Source organism: Ostrinia furnacalis, unplaced genomic scaffold, assembly GCF_004193835.3.
Source record: "Ostrinia furnacalis isolate ACB-3 unplaced genomic scaffold, ASM419383v2 OfSCF1726, whole genome shotgun sequence".
Classification (NCBI taxonomy): domain Eukaryota; kingdom Metazoa; phylum Arthropoda; class Insecta; order Lepidoptera; family Crambidae; genus Ostrinia; species Ostrinia furnacalis.
Window position 1 is genome coordinate 216,049 of NW_021131965.1, and position 17,105 is coordinate 233,153.

At 39.3% G+C, this 17,105-nt stretch overlaps 1 protein-coding gene across 1 annotated transcript; it reads left to right on the top strand.

Annotated features, from left to right (window-relative positions):
- The first annotated feature begins 1,590 nt into the window (after positions 1-1,590).
- LOC114353518 (leucine-rich repeat-containing protein 74B) lies at positions 1,591-14,487 on the top strand. The gene is made up of 11 exons (XM_028305551.1): positions 1,591-1,791; positions 1,999-2,317; positions 2,636-2,757; positions 3,814-3,989; positions 4,512-4,655; positions 4,986-5,107; positions 8,467-8,611; positions 10,427-10,619; positions 13,125-13,288; positions 13,623-13,792; positions 14,301-14,487. Exons 1-11 carry the CDS (start codon positions 1,729-1,731, stop codon positions 14,411-14,413), a joined length of 1,731 nt encoding a protein of 576 aa, XP_028161352.1. The 5' UTR covers positions 1,591-1,728; the 3' UTR covers positions 14,414-14,487.
- The last annotated feature ends 2,618 nt before the right edge of the window (positions 14,488-17,105 follow it).

Sequence of the window (17,105 nt, forward strand, 5' to 3'; positions counted from 1 at the left end):
AGATGCTTATCTGACTATCTGTAATTAGAGTTGTTGTATTAGTGCCTAGTAATCGATCTTGTGATTGTCGCAATGCTCTCAAGCTGCGCCATATTGTATCATAGAGCGAATATTGTCCCATAATATTGTATCATAGAGCCAGTATTGTCTCACCGGGAAAAACGCTTCCACATATCCGATACACAAGGGAGAGCCTATGAAATATGATTGTAGGAAATTCCTACCAAGACAGTGAAATTATACTCACGATTGGTACTCTGGTTTTTATTTGCGTGGTGATCGTTATAAACCAAAAGTGGTCAAGGGACCTATAAGGAGAACTTTGCGACCTAATCATCGTCAGCCCCAGTCCACTGCTAGGCCCTGTCGCGCGACCCATGACAGTCCGCGCGACCTGTCGTTGGCCTATGATCGCGCTGACGATGGCGATCTGCACGCGCTGGTGAAGCCGATCTTCAGCAACTGTCTTCCGAACACTTTAGCCACTTTGACCTTATAAATAGGGCATCTCATAAAAATACACAACAAATCTGAATTGTCAAATGTTGCTGATTGAACACGGCATCTCCGTCAGTTTCCATAGCTGGGCATTAACTCGTTAATCCGTTAATCGTTAATTAACGAAGTTAACATTTCTATTAACGGATTAACTTTTAAGTTAACTTTAAAAATTGTTAACGGACTCGTTAACTTCCGTTAAATTATCCTAAGTCCGTTAATCGTTAATCCAGTACTACTATTTACCAAAAAGATACAGCAGGCACGATGAAAAACTCTAGAAAAACGCGTTCNGCTGTCGAAATTATTTGAACCTTGCATACAATTATTTTTTTTCCTTTTATAATCATGTGTTAACGGATTAACGATTAACGTTAACTTGCGTTAAATCTTGCGAAATGTAACGTTTTAACGTTTAACGAAGTTAATTTTTTTATTAACGGTTTAACGATTAACGAAGTTAACTATTTGATTAACGGTGCCCAGCTATGTCAGTTTCAATAGCTATAAAGGCGCGCCGTTTGTACAGGCGTCCGCAAATGTTTGCGCGGCGCGATATTGCGCGCCACATGACGCTTTTTGCGCTGCCGGCTGTGGGCTTGTCCCGTGCGGATGGGGACACCATGCTGGTGAATTTGTGGGACAAAACAGGAATTAGTTTCATCATATCGTCAGCGTACCCCAGTCTACTACTGGTCATAGTCTTCGATCAACATAATTATTACGTCATTGTAGCTGATCTTCAGTTTAAATGTTTTCCTACGGCGTTTGGGAAAATTACTTGCTTTTGCAAGTGGCTTGGTGATGAAGGTGAATAACTCTGAGATTTTAGTTCTAGGCTAAATAAATATGTTTGTGTTATGAGTGGGTTTACCACAATAGGCTAGCGGTGGCAAGGTTCGAACCTGCGTTACTCGGATCATGAGTCTTTCAGTCCGATACCTTCACTGATCAGCTATGGTCGCTTTCACCTCTGTCCGACAGTAGACGACCTTTAGCTTTTGAAGTTGATAAGATCGTATGTTTTGGGAAAATATCCCGATAGTTGCGATCGTGTGGTCAGCCGCTGTATGTGTTCAGAGATAACTCCCGGGTGGCAGATTGGTTACATTAGCGAGTGTTGGCCCGCGGTCCTGGGCTCTCATTAAATACAGAACATTTTCAATCGATGTGCCTGACTGCTGAGGAAACACAAATGTAGAAAACCTTTGGGATATTTCATAAGACAGGATGAAGTCAACTACGAAAATTGTAGTGGGTAATAAACCTGTGATCTTCTGTTTAACATACACGGTAGGGAATGATAAAGTTTATTTTGTCTTAAGTAGTGCTTCTATGGTTATTGCCCTCTTTTCAAATTTGTTATTGCAGGCATAAGTTTAAAAAAATCTATGATTGACGTTTTATTTAAAGTTCTCATTGACATTCGTCAAATCGACGGATTCGGTCAATATTATTTTGTTGTTAAGTGAAAATAACAATCTATTTTATTTATTCAAGTGTTGCCTGCTGATTCCTAAAATGTCTTCAAGCGATTCAGAAGTAACCCAAGGTCCAGTTATGGTTGAGCGGATCTACCAAGCAGTGATCTCTTCATCATCTTCCGACCCACCAATGGAGGAGTGGTCTTCTCTCTTCGACATCGTACCTCCAGACTCCCCGAAGATGGTGCTATTCAAGCAGGGCCTATTTGACCCAGGCAGTGGGGAGGTCTGCGCGAAGTATATACCGTTGTCTGACAGCGATGTGCTGAGGCATCCGTACTATGCGTACCCGGGTATTAAAGACCCAGGGATTGAGGAGGCTCTATTTGGACCAGGTTTGCATGTTTTATTATTGATGAATGTAATGTTTTTTTTTTGTAAGGTAGCCAAAGAGTTCGCTACACGGCTTTGTTACAAATTGGAATAAGGTTGTGTTATCAACTTTATGGTCACTTTGGATGTCACGAACTATTTGACGCTGGCTAACTGTAGGTACTCTGGAGTCCTGGACCCTAGTCTTATTTTATGGAAATAAGAATGTAAGTTCGAGACTAAGTCTCTTCTCTTCCAGCACCTACATAACTAATTGGCTTGTGGACGAAAGTAGTTATGATGGTAGGTAGGTAAGTTTAAATAAGACTAATTGATTTCAGAGAAAAAGAAAGTGTATAACACCAATGGGCAAGAGTTATACCTAGATTTATGTGAGGAGATGCACATTATTCCTATCAGAGGGTTCCATCGAGGGTTATTGGAAGACGCTATAAATCTAAGGGTAAGTCTTCAGTTTTTAAGGGAACATCTATCCGTGTTTAACTTGGAATGGAGTTTATTGGAACCAATTCAATGTTTTACAAGACAGGTCTTAGTGGTAAAGCTGCATACCACTTCGACCTTTCAGTTACTAGAAAAATTTCACTTGTACTTGATCAGTTTTCTCCGGAATCTTTAGCTCTCTTTGTAACTAATAGTGTTTTATGCATGACAAGGCAGGTATTTGATTTGATTGATCGCAATCGCACCTTGCATCCAGCGGTTCAGAAAAAGTAGGCTGATCAATATTCAAAATCAATCATTCCAGTTACGATTTTCCATCTCTGCATAACTATTAGCAGATCACTCTGCAATTTAATGATGTCTGGACATAGTTTTCGCATGTCCGTGTATTTTAGATCCGCATCAGAACTGCACCATTGTTACGTGCGTGATGTTTGAATTTCCCAATATTCGCTGTATTGTTGTTGTTGCCCCGCACCTTAATTATGTGCCCGTGAATAGGAACGGGCATAATGAGGAACAAAGTTACACAGTACAAGTTGTGTTACAAAAGATAGGTATTGTACCGCCAGTGAAAGCCTCTCGAAATAGACTAGTTCGTCACTAACGCTGTTCAAAACTCTGTTTAAACTTATACAAAGAGATTGGTGTATTGTTGGACTTTTTAGATAACTAAAAAAACACTAGAAAGCCGAAACTTACCTCCTTTATTGTTTTATTTTATTTTATTTTTGTTTTATTCAGAAAACAAACAGCTTACAAATACATAAATTGCATAGTTATAGTGTAGTGTGCCAGCTATTTACTTTTTAACAGGTACCTACTGCGAAATTATTAAAAGTAGTTTTCTTCCATTTATCTTAAGATCCAACATCGAGCATCTTGGACATCACTACCAAGGCACCTAGCTCACTAAGTAGAAGGAGGAACACCATAGGTTTCAGTAGGGCCGTGCCCCACAGACCTAACAGTATATGTAAATAGGTCAAAAGGTCCACCATAAAAGAAACATGCTATACCTCTTATAGTGTTAAAATATTTGGCATGCTCCCAGTACTACGGCGTGAATCCAGTGGGGATCAGAGCGATGTGCCTGTCCCTCTCCTACAACAACCACGTGAGGAGGCTGGACCTCACCTCCAACTTCTTGGACAACGACGCGTGTTACCACCTCGGTGTTCTGCTCGGAGAAAACGCGACGCTTCAGGAACTGATACTGTCTGGTTGCAAGTACGTTGCTGATTGATATTAACACGTTCTCATCAGTTATTGTTTGTGACTTTTATGCCAGCAGTACACTCTCGCTGAGACACCACGAGTCAGACCGAGTACGAGAGTATACAGGTAGCTCTCGCTATCTCTCGGGGTGTCTCGCTATCGTTCGTTCGCTCTCGCTCCCGTGTTCGCACATGGGTCTATCTCGCGAGGCATTCAGGCGAGAGCTTTCGGACGAGACTGACGAAAGTGTACTGCCGTATTAATTGTTCCCATTCTTGACAAATGTAGAGTAGGGCAGGTGTCAAATGACCTACGACTACAGGTGCGTCACATGGGATCGCGAGGCACGCCCGATATCCTGCTCACCCTGCTCATGCCCGGTGTGGACTCACCTTAAGAAAAATAACCAGCCATACTTAGGGCGGAGGAAAAAAGCTGAAGATTGTGCTTTTTGTGGCGCTCTATGGGGAGGCTTACGTCTAGCTAGTTTACGTCATGGACTGCCATAGGCTAAAATTCATGATGATTTTATAGATTAAAACCAGAAGGCCTAAGAAGAATAGTGGTACGACTTGCCTATCGCAGTATGGATCTACTGGATCTGTCCAGGAATGATTTTGGAGATCAGGGTTTTGAGTACCTTGCTGCACAAATCATTAGAGGCGCCGTCATCAAGAGGTAACTTTTAAAATATTACATTTTGTATTGTAATAGGACACATCATCATCATCATCATTAGGTAATTTAGTCCCCATCAACTGCAGGAGAAGGAATTAATGAGAGACAAAAAGGAGGATTGACCATTTTCCCTATACTGTACCAGTCGGGTTCGGAGGCCTATGTTCGCATATTTCACTTTATTCTTTTTAAAGTCAAGTTTCTGAGTCTGTTGGACTGGTTAACCTCCGAAATGGCCAGAAAGTATTCTAAGCTAGTAATGTAGTAAGACATCTGCAACAGATCGTAATATAATAAGTTCTCTTTTAAAAATTTTTACGATATTTTAAGGTTGAGTCTAAGCTACAACCACTTGGGGGTGGATACGGCTGTGGCGTTTGCAGCCGCCATCGAAGGGAACAAGAGCACCACACACCTGGACCTGTCTTGGAATAAATTCTACCCGGTTAAAGGTAATATACTTTTCCATCCATTAGTTCTGTTCATTTCAAATTTTTCTGTTTTAGGAGTAAAAAAATGGATTCGTAGCATGAGATCCTTACCATAAAGTTTTCTTTTTACGTTTGTGGTTGGAACTTAAACGGCAAAAAACACGTTCGTTGTTTTCCAGCGCATGGCAATACTCTGTGGACTTAAACAAAAAACGTCGAAACTGCTTCATCGTAATTGAAATAAAAACAAGTGCGAGTCGGGCTCGCGCACAAAGGGTTCCGTAGCAGCAAATATAATAAACTTATTATGTCAATTTAATCAACCTATCTCAAAAACTATAAGAGATACTTTGATCAAACCAAAAATCGTTGAAAGAGTTAATTAGCATGCATCACCTCTATTTTTTTTAGAATTTTATACCCCGTAGTTATAAAAATAGAGGGGGGGGGACATACTTTTTACGACTTTGAGAGCTGATATCTCAAAAACCGTTCACTTTAAGAAAAATGTTTTTTAGAAAACTTTATATCATTTTAAAAGACCTTTCCATTGATACCCCACACGGGTATGTACATCGAAAAAAAATTTTCATCCCTCAGTTACATGTATGGGGGGCCCCACCCCCAATTCTTTTTTTTACTATTTAGTGTCATAATTTTGTAGCGGTTCATACAACACATATTCCCATCAAATTTCATCACTGTAGTACTTATAGTTTCCGAGTAAATCGGCTGTGACAGACGGACAGACGGACAGACGGACAGACGGACAGACGGACAGACGGACAGACGGACAGACGGACATGACGAAACTATAAGGGTTCCGTTTTTGCCATTTTGGCTACGGAACCCTAACAAACTCCACGAGGAAGTTGGGAAAATTAAACAAAGAATTAAATGGCGGCCCTGGTTTGATGTCGCAGGTCCCGGTTATAATTACCGGCTTAGAGTTGTAATAGCTGAAGGCTAATTAGTGCAGCATAGCTTAGTAGTTTTTAGGGTCCAACAGGCGTTTGGCAAGAACCTTTTGTATCCCTTTAATATTCATCGCGTAAATTTCAGTATTTTTATGTAATGTATTTTTTCTATAGTTTGCCTCTATATTTCATTAATCTAGCTTTTTGTTCTTCCGTTTATTTTCTTTTCAAGGCTTTTGTACTTTATTAAATGCGGTATTAGCTATAAATGTAAGGTTGCTATTAAGAAACAGAGACGTTGAAATGAAACTTATATTTGCTCTTCTGTAAAATTGATAATTTTTACTTACGTGGTGTTTCAACTTAAGCGACATTGTTTGATACCGCGCGCGGTTTCGATTTTGTTCGTAAAATCTGTTGCTTGTAGAGAAACTAGGTTTATTAATCTGTATTTTTTTCTACCTCAGTCTCGGTCTTGACCACTTTTTTATGAATAGCCAGGACGTTCGGCCGACAGAGATAAAGTTTTATGCCTGCCGGGAAATTAATGTGAAAAATGTAAGATATACTCGACCCGGCTTCGCATGGCTATTATGGATTTTAATTAGTGGCGTAATGTAACAAGAAATTATCTTAATTTTGATAAATGCTAGCTTTAAAGTAATTTGCGGTAATAAGCAAAGTATTTGTGTTATTTATTATTAAGTAGGAAAGATGTAATTTTATATGGTTATTCATTAAAATAAATTAAGGTTTCGTTGTCTAGCTGTGTTATACAGAAACATCCTAGTTACTTACATATTTTTTAAGGTTCTTTTTAATACCTAAGTCTTTATTTGCACTGAAGGGAAGCCGATCTTTTGAACTTTTCCCGTTTTTCATCAGACTAATTTCGCTTTCAGTTTAACTTTATAAACCCTTAAAACTCACTCAGCTTTTGTTAGGTACAATTTGGCCCGATAGATGACTGACTTAGCTCATAATTATAGTCATATTTTTAAAATCAGACAATGAGAAACTTCATTTATTTTATACATACGCAAATAAAAAAAGGAAAGCCGCACAAAAACCAACTCTTCTCTTAGTCAAACAAGATAAATCCCAGTGCACACAAGGTACAAAATTTGTAGCACCAGACAGTGCTCACTCGCAGTTTTGTTGCATATTTTTAATGAGTCCACCCGTGTGTACCCCGGTCTACGGCAAAAGGTTTTCGCGATGGCCGCTGCATGTTTTATGCGCAGGAGCGGCGTTTCACGTATAAATCCCAGGCAGATTAGGGAAAACGAAATATTGAAACTGTGAAAGGGTTACATTTAAAACTTTATTGGTTAGGTTTCTTTGAGTTGTTATGAGTTTTATGAAGAGCTAAGTATGTGACAGAGTGACAGCAGCTGAATGCCATAGCTGCTGAATCACATACTTAGCTCTTCATAAATCTTCTTCTTCTTATAACAGCAGTAAATAGGTTCACATTATCAATCTCATGCTAGCTCCACCTATTCTTGCCTATCTAGCTATTTCCAAGCTTTTCTTTTTATGATTTTGATTCAATCATAAAGTTGTACTACAAAAACATTGGTTGCTCTATCAATATCAAAACCAGATGGTTTCCCCGCTGTAGCACCGGACAAAATATTGCAAACATAAAACAACCGGTCAAACGATTTCCAACATTCAAAACTCATGTAAGACTTGTTTATGAGACATCGTAAAGTTGAAAATTCTCGACTCACCTGATACTGGCTGCTTTCGTGCTCTCTTCACTGCCAAATTTCCGAGTGCATTTAAAAACGTAATAACATTTCTAGATGCACTCCGCGTCTCTGGCCGAATCCAGTTTCGAATGGCGAAATGAAATAATAAAATTGTCCGTGGACCGTTTAGCAGCTGAAAACTTTTCAGCGGCTATTTGAACTCATAAATATTAAACAGGACACGAGTTCGACTTGGCCCGTTTTATTTGCGACGTGTGTGACGAACTTTCGCATTTGAATGCCGGTTGGAATTACCTTCGCACGTTAGTTTAAGACTAAAGCCAGTTTTATGTCGTTTTATTTATGCCTAAAGAAATTTTAGCGTTGAGGTTAGCTGTCTGCTATGAAGTGACGATTATTTGGACAGGTTTTTGAAAATGTTTGTAATCTTTGGAGCTATCGATGCTATCCTGATTCTTGTTTCGTTTGATTCTTCTTCTCTTGATTTCCTCTAGAAGGATCATCATCATCATCATCATTTCAGCCACAGGACGTCCACTGCTGAACATAGGCCTCCCCCAATGACTTCCATATCGCACGGTTGGTAGCGGCCTGCATCCATCGCCTTCCCGGCTCCCGCTACCTTTATCAGGTCGTCGGAAGGATGTATTGTCGATATTTTAAAACCTGCTTGGGTAATGTTAGAACTTAAGCTAAGATAAGCAGAGTATATCCAGTTCCAGAATACAAATCAGTATTCCCGCAGGTGCCAGTGACCTTCTCCGGCAGCTGGGAGACAGCAGGGTCCTGACGGAGCTGTATTTGTCCTGGAACGGCCTCACGGTGGGCATGCCCTTGAGGAAGGTGCTCATGATACCCACACTACGACTCCTCGACCTTAGCAATAACAGGTATAGTCTACACTAATATTATAAAGAGGAAAACTTTGTTTGTTTGTTTGGTTGTAATGAATAGGCTCATAAACTACTGGACCGTTTTTAAAAATTCTTTCACCATTCGAAAGCTATATTATTCAGGAGTAACATAGGCTAAATTTTATTTTGGAAAAAAATAGGGTTGTTGTGTGTTGTGTACTAATGTAGTCCACGCGCGCGAAACCGCGGGCGGAAAGCTAGTTAGTTATATGTATAATGTGACTTATGTAGTTTTGTAATAATATGTGCGACTTTGCAACTAACATGGATGGTGATTGCTGCTGCTTTAATACTCACTCTTCAACCTTACTGTACAGATATCAGGTTACTTTGACCTGTTCATCATCAACAGGCCACAGTCTCCACTGCAGTGTGACTTCAGGAAGATGACCCTCTCTGATTTACTTTAGGCAAATGGAGGATTTGGCCTACACTCTCCACCCTGGAGACGCGTTGGGGTGACATCTAACTATGCATCAAATTTTGTTGTAATAAGTGCGATTTTTCAACCATGTGATCTGTGACGTGTTGTCAACTGTACATCGTGCTTCTACCTCCTACTACAGGTATTCCTATACTTAAAAGGATGGTTACCAAAATATCTTGTAATCCACTTTATTTATCAAATAAAAACATTTTCATTTTCATTTTTCATTTTCTACGAGAATAGCTTCTTTGTTTGAGTTTATAAAGTAGTTTAATCACCAATGAAGTCATCCTCCACCTCATTTAATGCAGGAACTTGATACATTAATACACGCAGTAGGCGACGTCATGTGATATTTTCAAATTACCCTTACTTCCATAGTTGAAATTGCCTGAAATTAGTTTAAGTTTCGGAAACCAGTATAACGATTCCACCGGCGCCGACTTCCTTCGTTTACAATGTGTCATTCAATTGTAACTAAAATTGCCCCTTGTTGTCTTTATTGATGCACAACAGTATTGTCAAGGTACGAGTATACATACAGCCATCTTCGTGACAAGCGATCACAGATCAAATTGGCAAAGTTATCTGAATTTTGATTCTCTAAAAATAAAATTGGCTGTCCATTTAAGAAATAATAAAAAAGAGGGTCTTGGGTAGATACGCGCTAACAAAAACATCCGACCTTGTAGCAAAAGGTTGAATTCCTTTTATGTATAAAAGATATATCAATTGGAGAGTAGCCTGATGCATATTTATTTGCTCATCCCTCAACTAAAACACGCAAATGGCTTCTCGACTCAGCAATGTGGTAGTAAATCCTTCACGTAGCGCTCTGAATTTTGATACGTTGATAAGTTTGATCAAATTCCATTTGCTCACTTAATGCTGGGTAGTAAAGTTGATGTACTCAGACCACGAACGTAACCTAGTTAACCCCTAGCTATTAGGTTTCAATCATTTTAAGAGTTTTAGACGAAAGTGATTGAAAGCGCTCTATTCTTTTAACATCTATTTTATAAGTTTGAGGAACTTTGTAACAGCAGTTCAAAGATATAAAGTTTTGTATGTACGAGTACCCGAACGGAATTTTGTACCAAAATATGTAAAATACATTCATTAATGTATAAGTACCTACCTAACACATATACCAACTAGAAAGAAGATGAACTCATGGCAAATGCAATACGTTTTTTTCACACTTCGTGTAGATGTATACCTTGTTCGGCTTCCAGGCTGGTAATCACCAGCTCAAAGAACATCAATGCAAATTCTAAAAAACTTGACACCTCTGTCAGTTAAATACCCAATCTTATCAGCGGATCTGATGGGATTGATTTATCTAATGCATGTTTGTATTGCAGGTTATCAACAGCAGCAGCGAAAGCCATCTGTGCCAGACTGCACATGGCTGAGAAACTGCACACCTTAGACCTGTCACATAACCCCATCAACCCAGCGGACGCGCTGCTCATCCTCCAGAAGATGACAGAGAGAGCTGTCAAATTGCAGAACTTGCTCATGGACGATATTGTCGTTAATAAGGAGTTTGCAGCTGTAAGAATGAATGTAGTTTCTTGTCATTCTTTTGTGACGTAATAAATTTTCAGATGGACTTCTTGGCGGGAATCTGAAGCGTCATGTTAGCGGTTTTGTTTTATTTCCTCAAATTCGTGTTTGGGTGACTATTAATGTGTAATAATGGTGGATTGAGTGTTCCATTGAGAGTAACCATTGAGTGTTCGTGAATGTGCATGAGTGTGGGCAAGTGAAGCAAAACAGTGCATCGTGATTCTTCTGGTTCTCTCAAGTTGTCCATAGGAGGTCTCAGTAAAGCACCACAACTTTACTGAGACTCAAAGGGTGGGAAGGAGTATCATCTATCATCCTTCATTGTATCATTACTTGATCTTTGTAACTCGTATAACTTATACAGGGTGTCCCAAAAACAATGGATAACCCTGTAACCATCGATAGGCCTCGCCATGGTCTCCCTAACGTCCAATTTTGACCCCAGTAAAAATATCACCGTTTTCAAGATTTTTAAGCTTTTGTGCATTTTTAGAAAATTGCCACCTGCGATTACTTTTTCTCATGCCATTTCTACAAATGAGGATACTTTTCAATCTAGTTTTTTTCCTTATCACAAGGGATAGTTGGGCTATCAAAAGAAAACATTAAAGTTCAACAAACTAGTTTAAAAGTATGAAAATTTTAAGAAATTACAGAGAAGAAGGAAAAATTAATTCATTGTCTTGCACTTTTGATCAGCCATCGTGTAAAAAAAATGTAGGAAGACCATCGTGCCCATTACTTTAAAAACTTCCTTGGTTAATTGAGATTCTAAAAAGGTATCACAAGCCTATGTTTTCTGTATTATTTTTATCTTATGGCTACTTGAATAGCAACTAGTATGAAAACTGCAAAAAATAGTTTTTCTCGTAATAGTTAAACTAGGACTGCATAGTGGCATTAAATACAAATGGATAATTTTTAGCGTAGGAATTTTAATAAAGCAACATTTTATCATCATCATCATCATCATTTCAGCCATAGGACGTCCACTGCTGAACATAGGCCTATACCCCAATGATTTTCATAATGACCGCTTGGTAGCGGCCTGCATCCAGCACCTTCCTGCTTACCTTTATGAGGTCGTCGGTCCACTTTATACGTGGACGTCCTACGATGCGCTTTCCGGTACGTAGTCTCCTCTTTAACCCTGCTGCCTCAGTTCTACAAACTACTGTGCCCTGCCCATTGCCACTTCAGCTTGCTGATCCGTCGAGCTATGTCAGCGACTTTAGTTTGTTTACGGATCTCCTAATTTCTGATACGGTTTCGTAAAGAAACCCGAGCATAACCCCTTCCATAGCACGCTGTCCAAAAAACCCACGTTTCCGAGCCGTGTATTATCACGGGTATCTGTCTATAGGCACATTTATAAGGTTTAAAACAAAATTAAGTAACCACAAAAACGCAGAACGGGCAGTCAATGGGACAACAGGGTTCAAGTGGAGGCCACGTAGCGGAAAGCGCATCGTAGGACGTCCACCTACAAAGTGGACCGACGACCTCATAAAGGTAAGCAGGAAGGTGCTGGATGCAGGCCGCTACCAAGCGGTCATCATGAAAATCATTGGGGTTCAGGCCTATGTTCAGCAGTGGACGTCCTATGGCTGAAATGATGATGATGATGATGATAAAAATGTTGCTTTATTAAAATTCCTACGCTAAAAATTATCCATTTGTATTTAATGCCACTATGCAGTCCTAGTTTAACTATTACGAGAAAAACTAATTTTTGCAGTTAATAGTTGCTATTCAAGTAGCCATAAGATAAAAATAATACAGAATACATAGGCTTGTGATACCTTTTTAGAATCTTAATTAACCAAGGAAGTTTTTAAGGTAATGGGCACGATGGTCTTCCTACATTTTTTTTACACGATGGCTGATCAAAAGTGCAAGACAATGAATTAATTTTTCCTTCTTCTCTGCAATTTCTTAAAATTTTCATACTTTTAAACTAGTTTGTTGAAATTTAATATTTTCTTTTGATAGCCCAACTATCCCTTGTGATAAGGAAAAAAACTAGATTGAAAAGTATCCTCATTTGTAGAAATGGCATGAGAAAAAGTAATCGCAGGTGGCAATTTTCTAAAAATGCACAAAAACTTAAAAATCTTGAAAACGGTGATATTTTTACTGAGGTCAAAATTGGACGTTAGAGAGACCATGGCGAGGCCTATCGATGGTTACAGGGTTATCCATTGTTTTTGGGACACCCTGTATACATGAAAATGGCACAAATCAAGTCGACCTCGACGTGTATTGCCAACATCATCAAAAAAGAAGAAGAAGAAATTTTTAGATTGTCACTGTGACGTCATTGCCTTGAATTTAAAAACAATTGAGAGATACACATACTTGAATAAGTGTTCTTTTAATTTATTTTGTCTGTGATCATAGGACTTTAGTTTTCCTTTACCCTATTTTCGTATAAAACGTGATCCTAAATAACTCCTGTTTGAAAGAGTCTAAAGCATGATAACTTTTCAGCTGCTAAGAGAAGTTCTATCCCTCAAATACCGATCAAAGACAAAGATCACCCACGGGAAGGTGATCCGGGACTACGCGCTGATGATCCCGGACATGAGGGAAATCGTGATGAGGAGGCTGTTCTACTTGACTGACGCCACCGAGAAGTGTGACTTGGATATAGCGTTAGTGTATATTGCTTATTAAAGGGTTTGCTTATTGCATGTATCATCGTTTAAAAAAGTGGGCAAACACTGGACCAGAAGGAGCTTGAAAAATTTAATGAAAGAATATTTGACAATTTCTTTTGGCTTGATGGATTTTGACACAGGTTTTCAGATAGGTACTTTGAGCGCAGTTTATTTGGCTTTCAGAACGACATACTTATCTCTCAAATATTAATTGGATTAGGTACCAAGCACCAATTAATATTCAAATTCAAATTATTTGTTTGCATGTTACCCCTTTCCTATAGCTTGTTATTTTGCACAGCTTTTAGGTATTTTAACTTTTAACCAGATTATATTTCCTGAAAATGTACAAAGAAAAGGAACTACTGCAGCCTCGTGAGCTGATGAAGGCTCTGAAGGTGTCGGGGGCTCCGCTGGACGAGGGACTGATTGAGGAGTTCTCGAACGCCTTCCCGGGACCCAAGCTTGAGAAGGGAGGGAAGACTGTCACGCTAAGCAGTAAGGAAATGTCAATTTGACTCTTTCAAATAAACAAAAGACTGTTTGAATTACAGATCTTACAAAAAAAAAATTGACTTGACCCGTACTATTTTACTTAAAATAAAACAAATAGTGAGAAGTTCAATAGCAAGATGGAGCGATGGTAATAGACCAAGGAGTCTCGTATCGGTTCTTAGGCTGGGTTGTACACACGCCCACACTGTTTGTTAACTATCCATTTCCGTTTTTGCTCTCGCTCTAATCAAATGGTGATTCTTTCCAATAGAACGAGATGACATGACTTTCAATGGGCAGTTAACACTGTTGGCGATAGTACATCTTACTTTAAAAATCTGTCAAATTTCATACAAAAACGCCGGCTATCGTTATAGCACAGAATAAATTATAGCTACAGTTAAAGTTAGGTGGTGCAACTCAGCCTTAGAGAATAGCTGATCAACGATTACTATTGCTTTGACACCTTTGTTGAATGTGGACTAATTATCATTCTTGCAATATTTTCCAGAGGTGGTAGAGTTCGTCCGAAGGCTGTGGCCTGAGAAGCAGTTGCCGCCGACGCCGCCGCCACCGCCGGAGCCTGAGAAGAAGAAGGGAAAAGGGAAGAAGAAGAAGAAGTAGGTGTGATAAATAAGCTTATGACATGTAAATATAAGGATTCATTAGAGTAGTTGTAAATAAATTTAATTTAAACACGAACTGGTTTTCAATGTAGTTACTTCTATTTGTTTATGGTTATCTTTATCTAAGGCTTTTCAATAAACATCTAATTACAGCAGGTAACAAAAATGCCAATACCATAAACAAATAAACAGAAATCTACTAGAATAGTAAATGTTGAATCTTCATAAATGAATGTCATTACATTCAATAGAATATTGTAATGTCTAGTCTAGTCATTGGTGTAATAATATTTTTATTTGCGTCTCTTCATGAAACATTGGAAACCCTTTACGAAAGTCCCGCGCGATTCAATGAGTTTATCGCGTAATAAAACCCTTACAATGTAATAAAACAGGCGAGAAAAAGATTTTAAAAGGTGGAAAAATAAGTAATTTAGACGCTCTCGGCAAATATTTTCCCGGCAGAGGAGCTGGGGATTAAACAGCAGTAAATAACTTAGAGCTGCCCCGCGACGGAACGTCCCCGGCGCGAGCGCTGGGGACAATCCGCCAGACTCGAGGAGAATTGCGGAATTTTAGAAAAGGAAAATGGCGGAAGAGACGGCCCCAAACTGGGTAGACTAGAGCAGAGGCACCCAAACTTTTATAAAGTCTAATTCAAAGTCAAATTTCTTTATTTGTATAGACTAATAATAGTACTTACAAGTCGTCAAATATTTTGCGCTTAAGGAGCCTCTACATGTCTCATAATCTTTTTACCCTACCAGCATTTCGAGACCAACATTTGGCAAGTGCCGAGAAGAAGCGCCGCAACAAACTCAGTATAAAAACTAGTCGTTACGTCTCGGGTGCACGTGGGAAATTGGAATGAATTGAAATGATGTGGTTTATATATACAGGGGTTATCGTCTGCTCTGATGCACCGTAATTTTGGCTAATCATAATCAGATTAACTCTAGTTTTGTTGAGTAGTAGTAGTATGCATTCAACTTTTTAATCTCGATTGTGCGATTGCTGAATTAATTTTTAATTAGGTGAATATTTCTCATAAATTGCCTCAATAAGCACTTGGGACATCCCAACAACGTATAATATACGGATATAATAGTAGAGTTTAAACTAGAATAGTACGGCCGAATGGGAACATTTCACCAGTCTCGTAATGGCGGACTCTACACAAGCAATTTCGTTGTGGAATAACCCCGCATATCGCAATGCCTAGGTGTTAACCCTTCATTCGACGGAATTTTTTTTTGGTCAAATTTATAAAACAGTTACTGATTTCGTTTCTTAGCTTGTATAGGACCCTAGAAAAAATAACCAAAAAAATCTACCTATTTCAGTTTCCTGAAAAACCTATGTCCATTATACTGGACGTTGCCAAGTTCTTAAGAAAGTGACTCTCTCCAACCATGTCCAGTATACTTCCCGTTGTCGAAGAGACAGAAAAAAGAAACAAGTGGTTCCGTAATAAAATATTAATTATTATCATCATAATTTCAGCCTTATGACATCCAATAATTAACATTGTCCTCCCCCAATGATTTATCAGGGTGGCAAGAGGGCGAACAACCGGCCAATCTGATAGTCATCCTGTATCCTGCGCCTTCCTGCTACCTTTATGGGGTCATCTGTCCACCTCGTGGGTGGACCTCCCACGCTGCGCTTATGGGCACGTTGCTTCCATGCTAGAACCTTGCTGTGGCCATCATCCATCAGATCTGCGTGATATGTGCCCTGCCCATTGCCACTTTAGCATGCTAATCCATAAGGATATATCAGCAATTTTAGTTCTTTTACGGATTTCCTCATTAGATGTCGTAAAGAAACACCAAGCACAGCCCTCTCCATATCCCAGCGTGATATAGAGGGCTTATGTTGAGAGGCAACGTTTCAATAGGCACCATTATGTGATTACTGGTAACACATTTGGACCTGCTGCTGATTTCTTTTCCTGTACTTGGACCGCCATCAAGGTGGCGTTTGTGCAAGTACTTCAGCACCAAGGGTCAATACGGCACTTCTCCGAAAAGACTGAAGCACTGCTCAAGCTTCAATCAAATCGAAAGCCCTCTCATAGTCCACGTACGCCAAAGTTATGGCAAGTTACACTCCTTGGTCTTCTGTATAACCCTGCCGCAGCGTATGGATGCGGTTTATGGTTACAAAGACTTCTTGGACACCGACATGTAATAACCCTCGCAAAAAAGCTTGTAGATATGGCTCAGAAGCGACATGGGACTGTAATTCTTCAGTAAAGTGCTATCCCCTTTCTTGAAGAAGGGTACCACCACGCTTCTGTTCCATGCCTCTGGGGTTATTTCCTCGAGTAAGACAGATTTAAAGATTTAGCTGTCTACATCCATGCGTTCTGTGCGTGAACTGATGGAAGAGCAGAGTGAGAAGGACAATTTTCTCCTCAGAACCAATATCTATAATGAAAAAGAGTAGTTTTAGGCGGCACCAATGCTACTAAGGCTTGTTTTTAAGACTTGAAACTCTGAAAAACGATACATAGTGAGGCAGAAAACATTTTATGTGTGGATCCCTAAAATAATATTAGGAAAAACCACAAAACTTAATTCTTTAGTAATTTGGCAACGGGAAGAATACTGGACATAGTATTTAGTAGTTACTTTACTAGTAATTCGACAACGGGAAGTATACTGGACATGCAAGTTATGGGTGTC